This window comes from Alexandromys fortis, unplaced genomic scaffold, assembly GCF_014885135.2.
Source record: "Alexandromys fortis isolate MF-2015 unplaced genomic scaffold, M_Fortis_MF-2015_v1.1 scaffold_36, whole genome shotgun sequence".
Classification (NCBI taxonomy): Eukaryota; Metazoa; Chordata; class Mammalia; order Rodentia; family Cricetidae; genus Alexandromys; species Alexandromys fortis.
The window spans coordinates 9798368-9817350 of record NW_026067915.1 but is presented as its reverse complement, the minus strand read 5'-3'; the positions used below and the strand labels follow the sequence as shown (position 1 = coordinate 9817350).

At 50.8% G+C, this 18983-nt stretch overlaps 1 protein-coding gene across 5 annotated transcripts in view; it reads right to left on the bottom strand.

Annotated features, from left to right (window-relative positions):
* Positions 1-5155: 5155 nt before the first annotated feature.
* The window catches only part of Pfkfb4 (6-phosphofructo-2-kinase/fructose-2,6-biphosphatase 4), a 37316-nt gene continuing 23488 nt past the window's right edge, over positions 5156-18983 (bottom strand). For 4 of the 5 annotated variants that reach the window (XM_050139604.1, XM_050139603.1, XM_050139602.1 and 1 more), the window contains 5 exons: positions 13032-13136; positions 9428-9557; positions 9272-9334; positions 8289-8353; positions 5156-7001 (listed from right to left, as the gene is read on the bottom strand). In XM_050139604.1, coding sequence (XP_049995561.1) covers positions 6942-7001; positions 8289-8353; positions 9272-9334; positions 9428-9557; positions 13032-13136 — 423 coding nt within the window. In that variant the 3' untranslated portion in view covers positions 5156-6941. The remainder of the gene's footprint in view (positions 7002-8288; positions 8354-9271; positions 9335-9427; positions 9558-13031; positions 13137-18983) is intronic. The other variant, XM_050139606.1, reaches the window with a different exon arrangement.

The following is an 18983-nucleotide window of genomic DNA, read 5'->3' as shown; positions in this document are numbered from 1 at the left end:
GTTTGTAGCTGCGAACTGTGCACGGACCTAGCAAGTCAGAACAACACCTGGTGGTGCTCAGCTCTCAGCTCTGACAGGATGGGGAAGCTGGGTGTGGTAAGTGAAAGTCCACTAGCCCGAGGGGCCTTGTTCTCACCCAGCACTTGGCCCTTTTCATCCATTTTGAATGAAGGTGAGTCAAACACTCCTTCCTCGCATCCATGGCACCTGGAGCAAGGGCTTTTGCTGCAGGCCCAGCCATGGCAGTGTGGAGGAGGGAAGGGAAATAGCCAGGCGGGAATCCACAGGCTTGGAGGTCAAGACGAGATCCTGTTTCGTTCATCTTTGGACCCCACCTCCTGTGTCTCAGATAATCCTGATGAAGGAGGAAATATCCCACTAGCTCCTCCTCAGACTCTAAAGAACCAGCCATTAATCAGCAGTGTAACCCCCTCTGCAATAGCCCTGCCAATAATACCCTTCTATGAAAACAGGCCTCCCTGGAGAAAATCCTGTGCCACAACCTCATGGGATCTGCCAGAAGATGGAGAGAAACGTGGTACACCTGAAGCCATATTCAAAGGCTCAGTGAAGACCTGGGTAAAGACACCTGCAGCTGAGCCAAGCCTTACCACCTGCTCAGAGCCCAGGGCCAATGATGGAGTCAAGAACCAACTCCTACCTACAAGTGGTCCACTTGATTGCCTGACACCATTGCCCCTGCGACCCACAAATGTAAAAAAAAAAAATGTTGAAGATAGAAGGAATAACTGTCCCTTCAGTGAGGCCCTTCTGTACCCCAAAGGTCCTTCCTGGACACTGTTGTTTACAGGCACGCTCTGTGAAGTCCATTTTCTGGCTTCTCAGAAACTTCTCCTTCCTCTATGTCCCCCTTTCAGATTCCCGCTAACATCCCAAACCTGCTCACCCAGACATCTCACACTCTTATCCTTTCTCTTTGGGGGACCCCCCCCCCCCGCCCAGCAGCTGTTCCAACACTGCTCTTACTCACCTGCCTGCTTTCTTGACTCAAAGAGCATAGCCTTTTTCCTCCTCCTCCATCTCCCTCCTGGCAGCTGCCGAGATTCCCAGCTTGCCTTTTCCTTCACACAAATTAAAGGTCTTCTAGTTACCTTCTCACTCCCCCCACCTTTTATTTAAATCTAGGAGGTCAGCTGGGCGGTGGTGGCACACACCTTTAACTCCAACACTCAGGAGGCAGAGGCAGGTGGGTCTCTGTGAGTTCAAGGCCAGCCTGGTCTACAAAGCAAGTTCCAGGACAGGCTCCAAAGCTACACAGAGAAACAAAACAAACAAACAAAATCTAGGCAGCTAAAAGTCTGCAGAAAGAGCTTTGTGTTCCTGACAGACTAGAGTCACCTGCTCTATGATAAAATGCTTCATGATCTACAGCCTTCTTAACATTTCCCTCGCACACTGGCATACTGCTCAGTGGCAAAGCTGTGAGAGGCCTGGGAACGTCCATGCTGTCCTCTAACACCCCTCCCCCAAATACACACAAATAAGTTGGTTTTTTTGGGGGGGGTCTTTTTGTTTGGTGTGGTTTATTAGAAAGATCATGTGACCAATTTTTAGGGCTTTAGGCTAAAAGTAATCATTAAAGTCAGAACAGATTTACTCTATGTGGCCATGCTGGGAATAGGAACAAATAAAGAAGGCCAGGGACCACCACCCCCAAATCCATTTTCAGGGTACTAAAGAGAGATTTTGGTTAAAGAGAGGACAAAAGGAGTGGAGTCCAGCCCAAGCTGTTGTCCCTGCCCAAGTCTGTCTGGCAAGGTGCTATGGCAAGTTGTCAGAAAGAACTGTGAGAAACCCCTCCTCTGGCCAGGACCAGGCTTCAAGCAACCCTGAGATTCTTGGCAAACTGCAGTTCTTTGAGGTCCATCGTTCCAGTAGTTTGATAGCCAGATAGGAGGGACACAAGGGTCACTTAGAATAGCTTTCTTCCTGCCAGTACTGCAGGGAAGGGAGGGGGAGAGGAGGGGGGAGGGGGAAGGAAAGACGGAATCTAAAACACCCCACTCCTCCCGAATCTTACCCTTTATACTCTTTACAATAAGGCAGTAAATGCTAACTTCCTGAGTCCTGTGGTCACGCTAATCATAGAACCATTGGAGGCGGTTGTGGGTACTCAAGATTCATAGCCAGCCACTCTTCCACTCTTGAGTATGAGTGACTTTGCCCTTGAAACCTGAACTGGGGACAGCCTTGGGGTGCTAAGTCTTTAACCTCTGGGGTCTGAGTAAGGACTGAGTTACCCAGATGATGTTAGAACAGGGCACTAGTTATTAACGCCACAGACAAGTGATCTCAAAAGCCAGAGCAGAATTGCTCTATGTGGCCATGTTGGGATTAGGGACAAAGAAAGAAGTTCAGGGAAATCCATCTTCAGGGTATCAAAGAGAGGATTTGGGTTAAACAGAGGGCAAAAGCACAATCTTGTGCTAGAAAGGACATCAGACCTTGGGAGGCCAGGCCCATGAGGAACACAGGAAGACTTTAGACTCAGAGTGTTTAAGAGATCCAGATGTGATGTCAGGTGGTCGCATTTTAGAGGACGCACAGCTTAAAGAATGAACAAGGTCAGATTCTTAGCCACAGAATCAAGGCACAAAATGAAAACATGCTCCAGTCCTCGGGAAGAGTCTACCTTCAGTGATAGCATGGATCGCTTCCCAGCCTCACATCAGGCGGCTCCAAACACCTGTGACTCCGTGTCAGGGGATCTGTGACCTCAAGGCTTCAAAGGCACCATGCATGCACAGTCCACACGGCTACACATGAAGGCACACCCACATACACGTAGAAATAAATGAACCTCTCAAAAATTACCTTATCTTTAACCATGCACACAGTGTACGCCATCTGTGCACGGGTGAGCTGGAACAGGCAGTTCGGAAATATCTTGTGTGCTGGGTATTGAACTCGGGTCTTCTGCAAGAATACTCTGTGCTCTTAACCACTGAGCCATCTCTCCAGCCCCTCAGTAATTATTTTAAAATGATAAGACCTCTGGCCACAGTTCCCCTGTGGAACCTGATGCACCAATCCAGGTGAGGATGGCCACGATGTGGACAAGGCCTCACTGCATCAGGGTTGGCTTATTTGTGGTGCTGGGTGTCCACCTGAGGCCTCATGTCAGGCACGTGCTTTATTTCGCATATATTTAGAAGGCAGTGCCAAGACTGACCGACACTGTATAGGACGGCATGTGAGAAGGACATGAGTGCCGAGGAGTGGCCATCTTCTGTGTTCACAGGGATGCCTGGGTGTGGGAGCTGGGGAGAAGGCGGCAGCAATTTAGTGCGAATGAAATTTGAGGGACAGCATGAATGTAAATAAAGGAAAACAATGAAGTCCCAGGAAGAGCCCTAAGCACTCTACACTGTGCTTGGTTAAGACCCTGCGTTATAGCTGGGCAGTGGTGCACACCTTTAACCCCAGCACTTGGGAGGTAGAGGCAGGTAGATCTCTGAGTTCAAGAGCCGCCTGTTCTACAAAGCAAGTTCCAGGACAGCCAGGGCTACACAGTAAAACCCTATCTCAAAAAAAAAAAAAAAAAAAAAAAAAAAAAAAAAAGAGAGAGAGAGAGAGAGAGACAGACAGACAGACCCTGGGTTAGAGAGATGGCTCAGTGGTTAAGAGCAGTTACTTGTCTTCCAGAGGACCTGGGTTCAATTCCCAGTGCCCACATGGCAGCTCACAACTGCCTGTAACTCTAGTTCAAGAGGACCCAACGCCCTCTTCTGGCCTCTGTGGGGACCAGACATGCACATGGTGAATAGACATACAGGTAGGCAAGCACCCATGCACACATACATACACATAAAATAATTAAATTTTAAAAATGAAAAAAGAAAGATTCTATTGATAGATTATGGTGGTTTGAATAAGAATGGCCCCCATAGCCCCTTATATTTGAATGCCTGGTTGTCAGGGAAGGGCACTGTTTGAGAAGGATAAGGAGGTGTGATCTAATTAGGAGGAAGTGTGTCACTGGGAGGTGGGCTTTGAGGCTTCAAAAGCCCAAACCAGGCCAGTGACTCTCTCTCGTCCTGCTGCTGCTGAGGGTCCAGATGTAGAGTTCACAACAACTTCTTTAGCACCAAGTCTGCCTGCATGCCACCATGCTCCCACCATGATAATGAGCTAACGTCTGAAACTGTAAGCCAGCCCCAATGAAATGCTTTCTTTTATAAGAGTTGTCATGGAGCCGGGCGGTGGTGGCGCACACCTTTAATCCCAGCACTCGGAGGCAGAGGCAGGCGGATCTCTGTGAGTTTGAGGCCAGCCTGGTCTACAAGAGCTAGTTCCAGGACAGACTCCAAAGCTACAGAGAAACCCTGTCTCAAAAAACAAACAAACAGGGCCGGAGAGATGGCTCAGTGGTTAAGAGCATTGCCTGCTCTTCCAAAGGTCCTGAGTTCAATTCTCAGCAACCACATGGTGGCTCACAACCATCTGTAATGAGGTCTGATGCCCTCTTCTGACATGCAGGCATACACGCAGACAGAATATTGTATACATAATAAATAAATAAATATTTAAAAACAAACAAACAAACAAAAAAAAAAGAGTTGTCATGCCGTCTCTTCACAGCAACAGAATCCTAAAACAGATATTCTCCTGCCTCTGCCTCCAATGGGTAGAGATTACAGATATGTACCACCACACCTGGTAGTTTTCAAGGGGGAACATCTGGGCAGAAGCTGACGGAAGGACTCCAATACACACACACACACTGTCTTAGGGTTTCTGTTGCTGTGAAAAGACAACATGGCCACAGCAACTCATATAAAGGAAAACATTTAATTTGGGTGGCTTACATTTGCAGAGGTTTAGACCATTATTGACAAGATGGCGTGTAGGTAGACATGGTGTTGGAGACGGAGCTGAGACTTGCGGGCAACAGGAAGTGGTTGGAGATACTTGAGCACAAGTGAGACTTCAAAGCCTCCACAGTGACACAGTCCCTCCAACAAGGCCACACCTCCTAATAGTGTCATTCCTTTTGGGGTCATTTTCAAACCACCACACACACCTATGAGAAAGCCTGCACCAGGTGACAACAGAGCTGGGAAAGATGACCACACATAAACACACACACACACACACACAGAAAACGCTACAAAATCTCACATCGAATTACGTTGGTTTTTTTTTTTTTTGGCTCTTCGATACGTTTTTTAAAAAGTATTTATTGCAAAGAACGCTGGACATAGTGCAATGTACAACTGAAATCCAAAACCATATGACCATATGTTCTCGGGAAAGCAGAACAATGTTGGTGATTCTGCCCATGAATCATCTCAGCTAAGAGCCGGTGGCCAGCCTGCCTACTGCACGGAGACCACTTCCTGCTGCATGAGGGAAGGAGTGTTGCAGCACACGCCCTGCTCCACTGGCATCCTTCTGCCCCAACCCGAGGCTCTTACCTCTGCATCCAACAATTCCCATCTTCCTGGGCACAGAGGAAGAAGGCTTTGGTGGTCTTCACCTCAAATGGCATCCAGCCATGTGTTGACAGCTGCTGAGCACAGGGTCTGCTCTGGCTGACATGCGTGTGGAGACAACATGACAAGAGCACTCAGATTCTGAGACGGGAGCAAAGGGTGCAGGCCCCACATCCCAAAGGCAGTGGTATGGCCTTCTAGCTCCAAGCTAGAGCTTGGAGGTCTGATGAGTCCAGGAGAGTCATGCCCCAGTCCCAGCACAGCAGCTGAGAGACACTGGCTGGGGATAACGGCACTGACTTCTCCGAGGCAGGTGGCATCTGCAAGTTCTACAGCCCAGGGCTGGCAGCGGTGAGCTGCTCTGGATGCAGGGCCTGGCTTCCCCATGGCTGCTGTGTGGATATCAGAGCACTGATTTCTGCTATAGGCAGCTTCCAGCCTGCTTCAAAGCCTGCTTGTCATTCTGCTGGTCAGCTGAAACATAGAACCTGACCTTGCTACCTGGACCCACGAGAACTCAGGGCACGAGAGGCACCAGGCTTCATAAGGCTGTTTCGCTAGGCTTAAGTTGTCTGTGCATCAAAGCTGGAGTGGGTCTGGAGGCTCCTCCCGCGGCTGGGAGCACCTGCCTCCGTATTTTGTCTCTCCCTCCTCAGTCTTACAGGTAGAAGACAGTCTGACAGGACTACCAGGTCTGAGCCATTTATGACAAAGGTATGGCCCAGTCACCAGTGGTCTGGCCTGTGTGGACCTGACAGCAACAGCCAGGCAGGGGAGACCAGCTCCATGAGCACTTCGGTGCCCGGCCACTGCACGCCCCCCAGGGGAGAACTGAAGACAAGGCAGCCTGAGCTGTAGCTGCCCCACGTTCCAGTGCACAACTTGGTAGACATAGGAAGGCACCACAAACACTGCCTTCCACACTTGTCCAGTGTCAAACGCCAGAAACAACATGCTGTCCCCATGAGCACCTACAAATACGGTGACAGTTCTTCGGCGCCACTCTGTTCCAGGCGGGCAATAGCGTACACGAAGGTCCCGCAAAGGTCTGGCCTCTGGCCTCGAGGGTGGCTACAGAGAGGACAGCAGAGCTCTGCTATGGTCACCTGGCCCATTTCAGGCAGCTGGGCCGCAGCGGGGGTGTTCTAGTGAGACTTCTGTCTCATGTCACATTTAAGGTTGCATACTTCACGAGGCAGCAGGCAGGCTGCTTGAGAGCTGTTGCAGAGGAGCCAGCAGCGGAGCACAAGGCCCAGAGAACTCAGCAGCAGCTCAGCAGCCACCCCTAGCCCTGCTGCTGGTTGTCAGCAAGGAGGCAGTGGGCTAGGCTGAGAGTTCTGAGTGTTGCTAGGCACCCATGGCTTCAGGAGTGCTCCTGCTTGGTGACATCATCAGTACAGCAAACACCAAGTAGGCCTGGAGTGACCCCTGGGGTGACCCCTCTGCAGAAGTCAGGGCCTGCCAGGGCTTTTGGATGAGACGTGGTCACTGGTGAGCGGGGACTGTGACAAGGGCTTCCTCTGAAGGCCTGGAGATGTCTACATTCTGCATAACAAAGACAAAGAATGTCCACCCTGCCTAGGAAGAGAGGGGACACCTCACCCCTGCTGTCCTGATCACTGTGGCCAGACAGATACCCATCTCACCTCAGGAGCCCCAACTGAAAGACCCTAATCTGCTGGAAGTCTGAAGTACCATGTGCTTGGTTCTCAGATGACAGGACAAGGGTAGGGTGAGGCTGCTAACTACTCCAGGCCCCTCTGCAAGTAGGTCAGGTGCTGCCCCAAGGCTACTCTACCTCCTACCTGAGGACTGGTAGCTGACGAGGCTCAGTCCCTGGATGTGCCTCTTTCCCGGCTCTAGCAGCCTATGGACATCTAGTCTGTAACATGGCTTAGCTCCTCAGGACTGAGTCACAGGACCCCCTGAAGCCCCTGAAGCTCTCACTGTGAATGACCTCCATAAGTCATAAGGTCCAGTTCCATCCTTGGCCTGCTAAGCCTTGGGTATCTCCGGCCTAAGGAATGGAGTCTTGAGACTTCCCTAAGCTCCACGAGGCTGTTCTGTGAGCCCTCAATGGCTTCCTTTGATTCCAGAAGCTGCAGGACTAGGTCAGGAGTGGTAGCCCTGTGCAGCATACCATAGCCATCCCTTCAGGGACAGAGACACGCTCCTCTTGGCCTATGCTGAGCTCACAGACCAGCCCCAGGTAGATTCCTACTTTGAGGTAGGGTTGGTTTGTTATTGTTTTGTCTTTTGAGAGAGAGTCTCATGTAGCCCATGTTGCCCTCAAACTTACTATATAGCTGAGGATGACCTTAAACTTCTGATTTTCCTGCCTCCGTAAGCTGGGATTCTAGGCATCTGTCACTGTGCACTGTTGGGGATCAAATTCAAGGCTCTGTGTGTGACAGGCAAGCATTCTACCATCTCAGCCACAATGCCAGGCCCATAATACTTTTTAAAGTTCAAAGGTGCCCAGTTACAAAGGCTCTCATGATGCCTGGACTGGTAAGGGAGGCCAGAATCCCCACCTGCCGTGGGTGGGCATCTAGCCTCTCCCTCACCCCGGACCAGCATCTGGTCCAGATCTGGGCAGAGCTGTTGAGTTTGTGGGGCCTTAAGAACTGGGAGCCAAACACACCCAGTCCCAGGCCCTCCTCAGGGCTGACCTTGGGAAGCACCTAACTACCCAGGCCACAGCACTACCTAGCCACAGGAGACAAGAGAAAACAGCCTGGGAAGAGATACCCAAGCGGGAAGCCTGAAGATAGAGAGTCAGGATACCCCCGGGGAACACGTCCACCACCCCAGCAGTGAGCCCAGCGCTACCTGAGGCCTGTCTCGGTGTGTGTTCACAGCTGCCACATTCAGGAATATGGACTCCACTTTACAACCTGCCGAAGGAAGAGGCCAGTGTCGTTTCCACACAGAGGGCAGCAGAGCCACAGTGGCAAAAGCTACACCAAGGAGGAGGCCAGAGTGTACAGAGCTCAGCTTTACCCCGTCCATCCTTCCCCAGACAGCTCCAGGGCCCGCCAGGAGGCAAGGAGGACTTGTCAGACTCCTGCGGATGCATGTGTGACTGCCCATGTGTGCCACACGGGGGGGCCCAAGCTGCCTACACAGCGACTGGGGGTGGCTGGGACAGCAACAGGTCTGTGATCAACATGGAGTCCCTAACTCTTGGTGCCCCCACACCAGCAACACCCTCCATCCTGCCACAGACAGTGCAGTAAGCCCAGGAGGGGGAGTAATCCCAGCTCCCCTGAAGCTTCATTCCCTACAAGTGTGACTCAGGAGAGTAGACTGTGGCCTGAGCATCTGCCAGTGCAGTAAGAGGCGGGGGAGACACAAATGTCCTGCATCCAGAACATTCTAAGGCTAAGAAAAGATCAAAGATCACTGAGGAGGCTTCCTATGGTCACAGGAACTTATGTTTGTTTGAGACAGGGTCTCATTTTGTAACTCAGGCTGGCCTTGAACTCACTGTTGTAGCCAAGGCTAGCCTCAAACTCTCGGCAATCTTCCCCCTGATTACAAGCACAAGCTACCATAATTGAATACACAAAGTTTTTTATAAACTAAAAAGCAGATTAGGTGTGTGATTAGAAAGAATGCCAGCGCTGGTGGGGGCGGGGCAGGAAGGAACTGAGACAGGAAGTTTCTGAGCAAAAACCTGCCTCAGAGCGATGACAGAAGAAAATGGAGAAAGGGAATTGGGAAAGGCAGTGTGGGGGAGTCGGCATGAAAGAGGCCCCAGGGAAAGCAGAGACCCTACAGACAGTCAGGGTCAACACGGGACGCCCCCTTACCGTAGGCCACGGGTGTGAGCTTCAGGACTGTGTGCAAGGGGCACTTGAGGTAGGGCAGCTCTTCTGTGGACAAAGAAGGACAGGGCTCACATGCCACACATGCCCGATGTCCCCATGTCATGCCCACAGCCCACCAGCCCGGCCAAGGCCCCTCACCAGCTGCCTTGTCAAGGAAGTAGGCCAGGAGGCAGCGCATCACAGCCTGGTGACAGATGACCAGCACGTTCTCCTGTCTCTCCAGTTCCATGATGACAGGCTCCAGGCGCTGCACCAAGTCTTCATAGGACTGCAAAGGCAGCAGAGGTGTCCTTCAGGCCCGGCTCCAGGGGTAGGAACGGAGTCAGGAGTTGTTCTGACTAGACTTACGTGGACTTCACATATAAACTAGAGTTGTCTGAAAGGAGGTGCGGTGGTTTGAACGAAAATGGCCCCCACAGGCTCATAGGGACTGGCACTATAAGGAGTTGTGGATTGCTGGAGTAGGTGTGACCTTGTAGGAGGAAGTGTGTCACTGGGAGTGAGCTGTGAGGTTTCAAATGCTCAAGTCAGGCCCAATGTCACCCTCTCTCCCAGCTGCCTGTGGATCCAGATGTAGACTCTCAGCTGCCTCTCTACCTGCGAGCTGCCATGCTTCCCGCCATAATGAACTAAACTTTTGAACTGTAAGCCAGTCCCAGGTAAATGTTGTTCTTTGTGAGGGTTGTTGTGGTCATGGTTTCTCTTCACAGCAAGAGAAACTCTAAGACAGGAGGTTACCTCAATAGAGAAAATCCCTCTGTAAGATCCTGCTGTAGGGGGGCTGGAGAGATGGCTCAGAGGTTAAGAGCATTGCCTGCTCTTCCAAAGGTCCTGAGTTCAATTCCCAGCAACCACATGGTGGCTCACAACCATCTGTAATGGAGTCTGGTGCCCTCTTCTGGCCTGCAGGCATACAGACAGAATATTGTATACATAATAAATAAATATTAAAAAAAAAAAAAAGATCCTGCTGTAGGACATTTTCTTAACTAGTGGTTGATGGGAAGGGCACAGCACATTGAGGGTGGTGCTGAGCTGGCGGGCCCACCCAAGCACCCAAGCAGGCTGAGCAATCCATGGGAAGCAAGTCAATAGCAACCCCCCCCCCACACACACACACACAAGCCTCTGCATCAGCTCCTGCCTCCAGGTTCCTGCCCTGTTTGAGTTCTGTCCTGACTTCCTTCAGTGAAGAACTTTAATGTGAGGTGTAAGCCAATAAAGCCTTTCCTCCCCGACTTTCTTTTGGCCATTGGGTTTCATCCCAGCAATAGAAACCCTACTAAGACAGGTGTGCTAGGCAATGGGCCGCCTGCCGCCCCCTGGAGCTGCTCACTCTGCTAGAGGTTGTGTTTAAGCTCCCTCCAGCCAGATCCTGAGGGGATGGAGTGGGCGGCTTCCCGTGGAGGGCTGCTTTAGTGAGATGCCTAACCTGGACAGGCACTGGGGACAATCTGGGAAGGGGGCCACCTTCTTCTTCTGGGGCTGAGTCCTGGTAGGACCAAGAAAGCTAGGCCTCAGACATATCCCAAAAGGCTACTATCAGGTCCCAAAGAAACTCAAGATAAAAGGCTGTCTGTGGTGCCTATTAGTATACTGAAGTAATGCTGGTCTCCAGGCTTCCTTAAAAATCCCTATGGCTCTTCTTACCCATCCCCTACCCTAAACTTCTCCAGTTCCTAGGCTTCCCTCCCCCAGTTTCTCATTCCCTGTAACCCCACTATTTTGGGAATGTGCTCTCTTGGTTCCCTCTCTTGCCTGTCTCTCTTGGTCTTGTCTCTGTCCCTCCTTCCCCCATTCTCCTCTCATGGCCAGGTCTAGTCTGCTGGACATGTTAAGTCTACAACTTTCTCTCTGCTCTGGACTCTTCCAGATGCCTCTGGCTGTTCTCTCCCTCATAGTTATGATAAGAACTTTTCCTTTTAACCATACCTTGGAGTAGTCCTCAATTTACACAGCTACCTCATGCCATCCATGGGGCCTCTGCAGCCTTCACTACAGGATTCAATACGGGAAGCTGTGACTGGCGGAAAGGCCCTCCCTTCCTCTAGTCCACAGCACTTGAGGAGGGCGATGGACTTCCTGGAGTATGACAATTGTCAGGAACCTGTAGTCCCCAGAAACAACCTTGTGGTTGTCTGCTTACCTGTCCCCTCCCCCACTGTTGCTGTAATGCAGACCTTGTGTCTCTGCTGGCCCCTGGGGCAACCCTAGCTCCATTTTAACCCAAGAATTAGGTATGGGGGTAGGGGCAGGTCCGTCTCTACAGTTATCCATTTTTCAAAATAAACCCCCAGCAGAGTCTGCCCATACTGTGCCTGGGCAGTGGCACCAACGCCTGACCTGTGCCGACCTCCAGCAGTTTTGGCACAATCCTGTTTTGCTTCTCTTTTTTATTCTTTATGTGTGTGTGGAAGGATATATGTTCAATGATTATATGTATGCATGTGGAGGCTTTGAAGTCAGCCTCGGATGTCATTTATTTTTATTTATTATTTAAGGTACTGTCTACCTTATTTTTTGAGACAGGGTCTCTCACTGGCCTGGAGCAGAGTAGGGGAGGCTTCCTAGTTAGCAAGTGGCAAGGATCGACTTGCCTCCACCTCCTCAGTTCCCGGGATTACAGGTATCCATGCTACACTGGGTAGTTTGGTTTTGTTTTTTACCTGGACTCTGGGGATCGAGCTTAAGTCCTCGTGTTTGCAAGGCAGACAGCTGACTGCACTGGTTCCCTTTCCCCCCTCCCGATCTGGGATGGCTCTGAACTTGAACTCTGCCTCACAGGACAAGGTGAGAATTATTCATGTCACCCAGAGCTACATGAGACACACATGTGTCGCAGGGCCATATTTAGTCACCATCCTGGGGCACCTCCTTGAACAGGAGACTCTTCAGACAAAGTGATTCTTACTTTCTGACCTGGGGCCTGGAGTGACCAGGGATTCTCTGAGGGAAGTTGACAGTGTGGTCACCTTGGCCAATCTCTTTGGAGAAGATCTCCATGGATCTGGAGGCAGGGTAGGGTTGGCACGTGGTGCCCTGGGAAGGATAGGATCACCTTGTGCCAGGCGTCTAAAGAAAGGCCAAAGGGGAGGGGGGGGGCTGGAGAGATGGCTCAGAGGTTAAGAGCACTGGCTGCTCTTTCAGAGGTCCTGAGTTCAATTCCCAGCAACCACATGGTGGCTCACAACCATCTGTACTGAGATCTGGCGCCCTCCTCTGGTGTGCAGGCATAAATTGAGGCAGAATGTTGTATACATAATAAATAAACAAATCTTTAAAAAGAAAAAAGAAAGGCCAAAGGTCCAGGGCAGAGAGAAGGGTGGAAAACCTTGGAGTGAGGCCTGGCCACTGAGCGCACTCTGGGAAAGGCTGACAGTTCCCTGAAAAAGGAGCTGGCCGGGGCGTCCCAGGAGACCATGGCTAATCTAGAATTCCCAGAAAAGCCAAATCTAACAGAGCCGGGGACACTGAGCTCAGCCTCTGCCCTTGCCAGGTCTGCACCCTTAGAAAGGAAGAAAAGACAGAGAGGCACCCAGCATGGCTAATCCCTGCTCTCTGTAGCATAGGCCTCCCATGGCCGGAGGAAGAACAAAGGTCTGGGAGGCAGAGCTGGGAACTTGATGGAGAAGAAACCCACACCTGGCTGCAGGCCCTAAGGTCAAGCCTCTGAGCTCTGGCCACAAACAGCACTGCCAGGCCGGCAGCAGGAACTGCAACTAAGACCCCAGGCCCCACCTACCTCACCCTTGGGGTACCGGTAGCGGTACTTGTCCTGATCCCGCAGGGCAAACTCCAGTGGATAGTGACCCTGGATCTCTTCGTAGGTCATCTCCTCACAGACACCCTAGGAAGACACAGCAGCCATCACACCACCCATGCCAGGCTGAAAAGACCACCCTGGGATTGGAGGGGCAGACGGAGGAGACCAGCATTTCCTGGGCCAAGGGGCCACTCTAAGCACAAAGCTTACACTGTGGAAAAGCAGACCTTCTCGGGACATTGAGTGTGCTGGTAGCCAAGCTGTAGGAAGCTGTCAGAATCATCCTTACCTCTCCCTCACACAACTATCCAGGGAATGATACAGGACTTAGCACAAATGTGGGTCTTTTCCTTAGTCTTTAATTTTTTTTTTGTCTGTTTTTTGGTCTTTGAGACAGGTTCTCTATATACAGCCCTGACTGTCCTGTAAACCAGGCTGGCCTCAAACTCAGAGACCTGTTGTTGGTTTTTATTCTTCTGGCTTTTTGGGAGGCCAGCCATCCAGCTCCCCCCCACACAAAAACTTATGATTACTTATAAATGCCCGGCCTTAGCTTGGCTTGTTTCTTGCTGCTTTTCTTAAACTATCCCATCTACCTTCCTCCTCTGAGCCTTTTCCTTTTCTTACTTCTTGTGTATATTTGACTCTCACACCACGGCTGGTGTGTGGCCGGCCCCTGGCATCCTTCTCTCCTTGTTCCTGTTCCTTCTCCTCTGCCCAGATTTCTCCGATTTGTTCTCTCTGCCCCCCTGCCCCACCTGTCCATTCTGCTGCCTCGCCATTAGCTAATCAGCTTTCTATTTATTAGACCACCAGGTGTTTTAGACAAAGTATCCCAGCTTCACAGAGTTAAACAACTGCAACATAAACAAAAGTAACACACCTTAAAATAATATTCTACAACAGAGATCTGCCTGCCTCTGCCTCCCGAGTGCTGGGATTAAAGTCATGTGCCACTACACTGGCTTAAAATCTTTTTATTGCATTTATTTATTTGTTTGCTTGTTTGTTGTATGTGCCTATGTGCTCATGATAGGGCATGGTTGTGGAGGTCAGAGGACAACCTGCAGGAGTTGCCCCCCACAGGAACAGAACCCAGTTCTCAGGCTTGTCAGCGAGTGCCCTTCTCCTCCCACCAGCATCGTGCTGGTCCTTAATTCTTGTCTATTAAGGAAGTGCTAAGTATGAGTAGGAACTGCTGTGGGAACCGTAATAACAAAAACTCATTTGTGTCCCTGAGGGAGAGACCAGGCCACAGTGAACAAGAGAAAAACAGAGAGAGAACACAATCGTACAAGACCTTATACAAATGTCAAAACAAGCCAAGCTGAGCACACCAGGAGGTGAATCAAGCATACAGGGAGCTGAAGGTCAAAGCTGAGGTCAGCCTAACCTACTGGAAACTCTGTCTCAAAAAACAACCTGGGGCAGAGAGGAGGCTCAGCAGTTGAGAGATCACCCTGCTCTTGCAGAGGATCTGGGTTCAGTTCCAGCACTCACTGCAGGCACCTCATGACTGCCTGTAACTCCAGTTCTAGGAGATCTCATCCTCAGGCCTGTACAGGCACCGGGACTCCACTGCACATTCACACACACACACACACTCACACACAATTGAAACCACAATGCACTCTCTCTCTCTCTCTCTCTCTCTCTCTCTCTCTCTCTCTCTCTCTCTCTCTCTCNCTCTCTCTCTCTCTCTCTCTCTCTCTCTCTCTCTCTCTCTCTCTCTCTCTCTCTCTCACACACACACACACACACACACACACACAACATACACACAATTAAAACCATAACAAAGGAGCTACAGAGACTGCTCAACGGTTAAGAACGTTTGCTGCTTTTCCAGAGGGCCCAAGTTCAGCTCCCAGAAACCATGTTGGGTGGATCACAGTCACCTGTAACTTAAGCTCCAGAGGACCCAATGTCCTCTTCGGGTCTCTGAGGGTGCCACACACCCACACAAATTAAATAAAACACAGTCAGCCACCAGTAGACAAGACAGGTGATGGAAAGTACCGAAAAGGTATTTAAGGCCCAGAGGCAGTGAAGCCTCAAGCATTTCGTGAAGTACATCCACCAGAGTGAGCCATCGCTATGGGGCCCTAAGAACTGAGACGTTCTGATACCAGGAAGTGAAGCTCTGTTGTAATAAGACCCTAAGAATGTGGAAGTGGTTACTGAGGCAGGAAGAATGTTTTAGGTTGACTTCAAGCACCTGTTGGTAACAATGTAAATGTTAAAGGGCATTGTGGGAAGGCTTAGAGGGAAGAAGGCCCCGTAAACAAAGCCCTGGTCAGTCTGGGAAGATGGCTCAGTCAGGAAAGCCCGTGCTGACTCTTGAGAATCTGAGTTTGTATCCCCAACACATGTAAAAAGCTAATGTGGTCACACGCATTTGTCGTCCCAGCACTGGGCAGGCAGAGGCAGGAGAAGAAGCCTTGGAGCACCAGGTCCAGTGAGAGACCCTGTCTCAAAAACGTCCTAGCACTTGGGAGGCAAAGGCAGGCGGATCTCTGTGAGTTAGAGGCCAGCCTGGTCTACAGAGTGAGTTCCAGGACAGCCAGGATTGTTTCACATAGACACCCTGTCTCAGAAAACAAAACGAGAGAGAGAGAGAGAGAGAGAGAGAGAGAGAGAGAGAGAGAGAGAGAGAGATCAGATGAAGAGTGCCTGAAGAACACGTGGTGTTGGCACTGACCTCTGGGCTCATATGCACCCATAAGCACATGTGCACAACACCCAGAAACACAGACACATGTGCACACAAATGTGCACATGTGCACGTATGCGTGCGCGCACACACACATTTGTGAGCCTGTGCCTCTGTTATTAGCATCACCATAACCAGGCTGTTGATGTAAATGTGAGTTTAGCCCATCATGGCAGCAAACACTTCTTGCAATCTCATATTCAGGAGGCTGAAGAAGGAGGATCCTGAGATCCCAGGACAGCCTGAGCCTGAGAGACAGCAAGAACCTGCTTCACCAGGAAAAGAGAGAGAAATATGGATGTTGGGGTGTTTCTGTGAAGCCCCAGAAGGAATCAAGCCAGTCATGAAAGACTGGGGACAAGATGATCTGTTCTGAAGAGGCAGAGAACCTGGCCGCACTAGTCTAGCAATGGAGCCCCCTTCTGGCCTCTGTGGGCATCTACACCTGAACAGGGTACACGTGCAATCAAGCAGGTGCACACGTACACACACATGTGTAAAGAAAAACACATAACGTGTCGGCTCAGTGAGTAAAGCACCTGCTGGTCAGGAATGGGGACTGGAGCTGAGACCCCCCAGAACCAACTTAATGTCAAGCAGGCACATGGCCTGCCTATAATCCCAGAATATGGGAGCCGGACACAGGAGGAGCCCTAGAACAAGCCAGCTGGTTAGACTAGCCAAGCTGGCAAGCTTTGGGTTCAATGAGAGACTCTGCCTCAAAATATAAGGTGGAGACTAGCTGAGAAAACACTCAGTGTCAACCTCTGACCTCCCCAAGCACATGCAAACATGCAAACACACATGAATGCAGACTACACATACAAAAAAGTTGAGAAAACAAAGTACAAGGCATATAGAAAAGCATTTCAGATTTTTTTGTTTGTTTTAAAGAATGAGCCAAACGACTGCAAGCCTGAGAGAAAGTAGGTGAGCCCAGACTGCGGCGGCTCAGCGCTCAGGGGCACTTCCTGAACTACAGGAGCATAACAGAGAAGAGAAAGAAAAGAGAAAACGAGAAAAATTCTAATCCCTAGAGCTTCAAAGGGCACCCTCTGAGATAAAGGGCTCACTGCTGCCCCCTGCCTGCCTGTCAGTCTGGAGAAAGGCCATCCTATGTGCACTTCTGCGATGGACTGAATGCAGCAACTTTCCTGCAAGAGGAACAAACAGACCTACATCACTGAGCCCAGGGACCTGAAGCCTGCCACTGTGCAGAGGTGATTCAAAGGACGATGAGATGGGCCTAAGGCTGGGCAAAGGAGGCCAGCAGCAAAGGAGTCACCAGAAGCCTGGGATGACAAGGGGGGAACCATCCCTCTGAGGGCTCCAGCCACAAAGGAGTCACCAGAAGCCTGGGGTGACAAGGGGGGAACCATCCCTCTGAGGACTCCAGCCACAAAGCAATAATCACAGGCTTTCCACACCAGAAAGAAAAAGCAGAAGTGAAACTGAACTTAAAAACACAAACAGCAATAGAGACTACCCACACAAAAGCTCAGAGAGAAACAGCAGAAACCTCGCCACACCCTCAAACAGACCAACCCGGGCACAGGCAGATGGTCAGTGGGTAAGAGCACTTGCTGCACATGCAGGGAGGCCTGAGTTCGAGTCCTCAGCACCCATATAAAAGCTAGGCAAGGCCACATACATCTGCAATCCCAGTACTGTGGGGCAGAGACCGGAGGGTCACTGGGCATGCTGGCTGCCAGCTAATTCAGCGAAATACTGTCTCAAGGGGAGAAGGCAGAGGGTGATGGAGCAGGATACCCAACTTCCTCCTCTAGCCTCGGGTGCCTATGTGCACACAAACATGCATATACTCCATACGCGTGCACACACACACTGAGCTCATGCGCAGAAGATTAAAAAATAAAACAAGCCAGGCGGTGGTAGCACATGCCTTTAACTCCAGCACTCAGAAGGCAGAGGCAGAGGCAGAAGTCAGGCAGATCTCTGAGTTTGAGGCCTCCCAAGTGCTAGGATTAAAGATGTGCATCACCACACTCAGCTGAAACAGCAGCCTTAAAGAGGTGCTAGGGGCTGACAAGATGACTCAGTAGATAAAGGCACTTGCCACCCAGTCTAGTGACAGAAGCTCAGTCCCCAGGACCCACATGGTGGGAGGAGAGAACCGACTCCAGCAAGTTGTCCTCTGACCTCAACATGTGCTGTGGCATATGTCACAGACCCCCCAAGGAAAAATACACAAATACATTTAAAATTTAAAAACAGACAAGAGAGGTGGCTCCGAGGTTAAGAGCACTAGCCGTTCTTCCAAAGGACTCAGATTCAATCCCCAGCACCTACATGGCAGCACACAGCCATCTGTAACTCCAGTTCCAGGGGATATGACATACTCATACAGCCATACATACAGGCAAGACCCTAATGTACGTTAAATAAATAAAATTTAAAAACAAAAACTTTAAAGGAGATGCTGGGCCGAGTGTAGCGGTGCACATCTTTAATCCCAGCACTTGGGAAACTGAGGCAGGTGAATCTCTTAAGTTTGAGTCCAGCCTGATCTACACAGAGAGTTACAGGACAGGCAGGGCTATCCAGAGAAATCTTATCTCGGGGTGGGAGGGCGGGTGATGCCAACTGGGCCATCTCATGTGTGCCTCCAGATTCCTTGTCCCTCTCCCTTGCTCTTACCACAGGGAGACCATTCTGGACTACACCTACCAAGCCATGAGGGATGAGACCACAGGAAGTGAGCGGGTCACTCCCAGGCTAGGGGCCTGGGCCACCCTATCTCACAGGCTGCTGTTTCCTCCTGCCCTCCTCTGGATGGTGACAGCAATGGTCCTGACTGTAGGAGGTCAGCCCCTGTGCTGGTGAGGCTGCACCCCGCGCGGCTGCAACAATCATCTCTTAAGAAGTAGACTGTTCTCAAGTGGTGGTCACTGCTTCTCCTGAGCCACTTTCAGAACTAGAGAGCAGTCAGTGACCAGACCACTGGCTTGACCAACCAAGACTTCCTGTTCTGGCAGCTGTGCAAACCCCAAACCCTTTTCTCTCGTTTATTTCCCCTTTATACAGAATCTCAGACTTCCTCTCAGTCTGTGAAGATGGACCGAGGGATCAGTGACCACTGCATCCGTCCATGTCAACAGAGGTCACACGGACTGCATCCCCTTTCTGCCATTGGCCATGTCTCTGATTGTCATACTGGACTGGGTGGAGAGGCTCCCAGAGCCAGAGCTTTTGCCCTA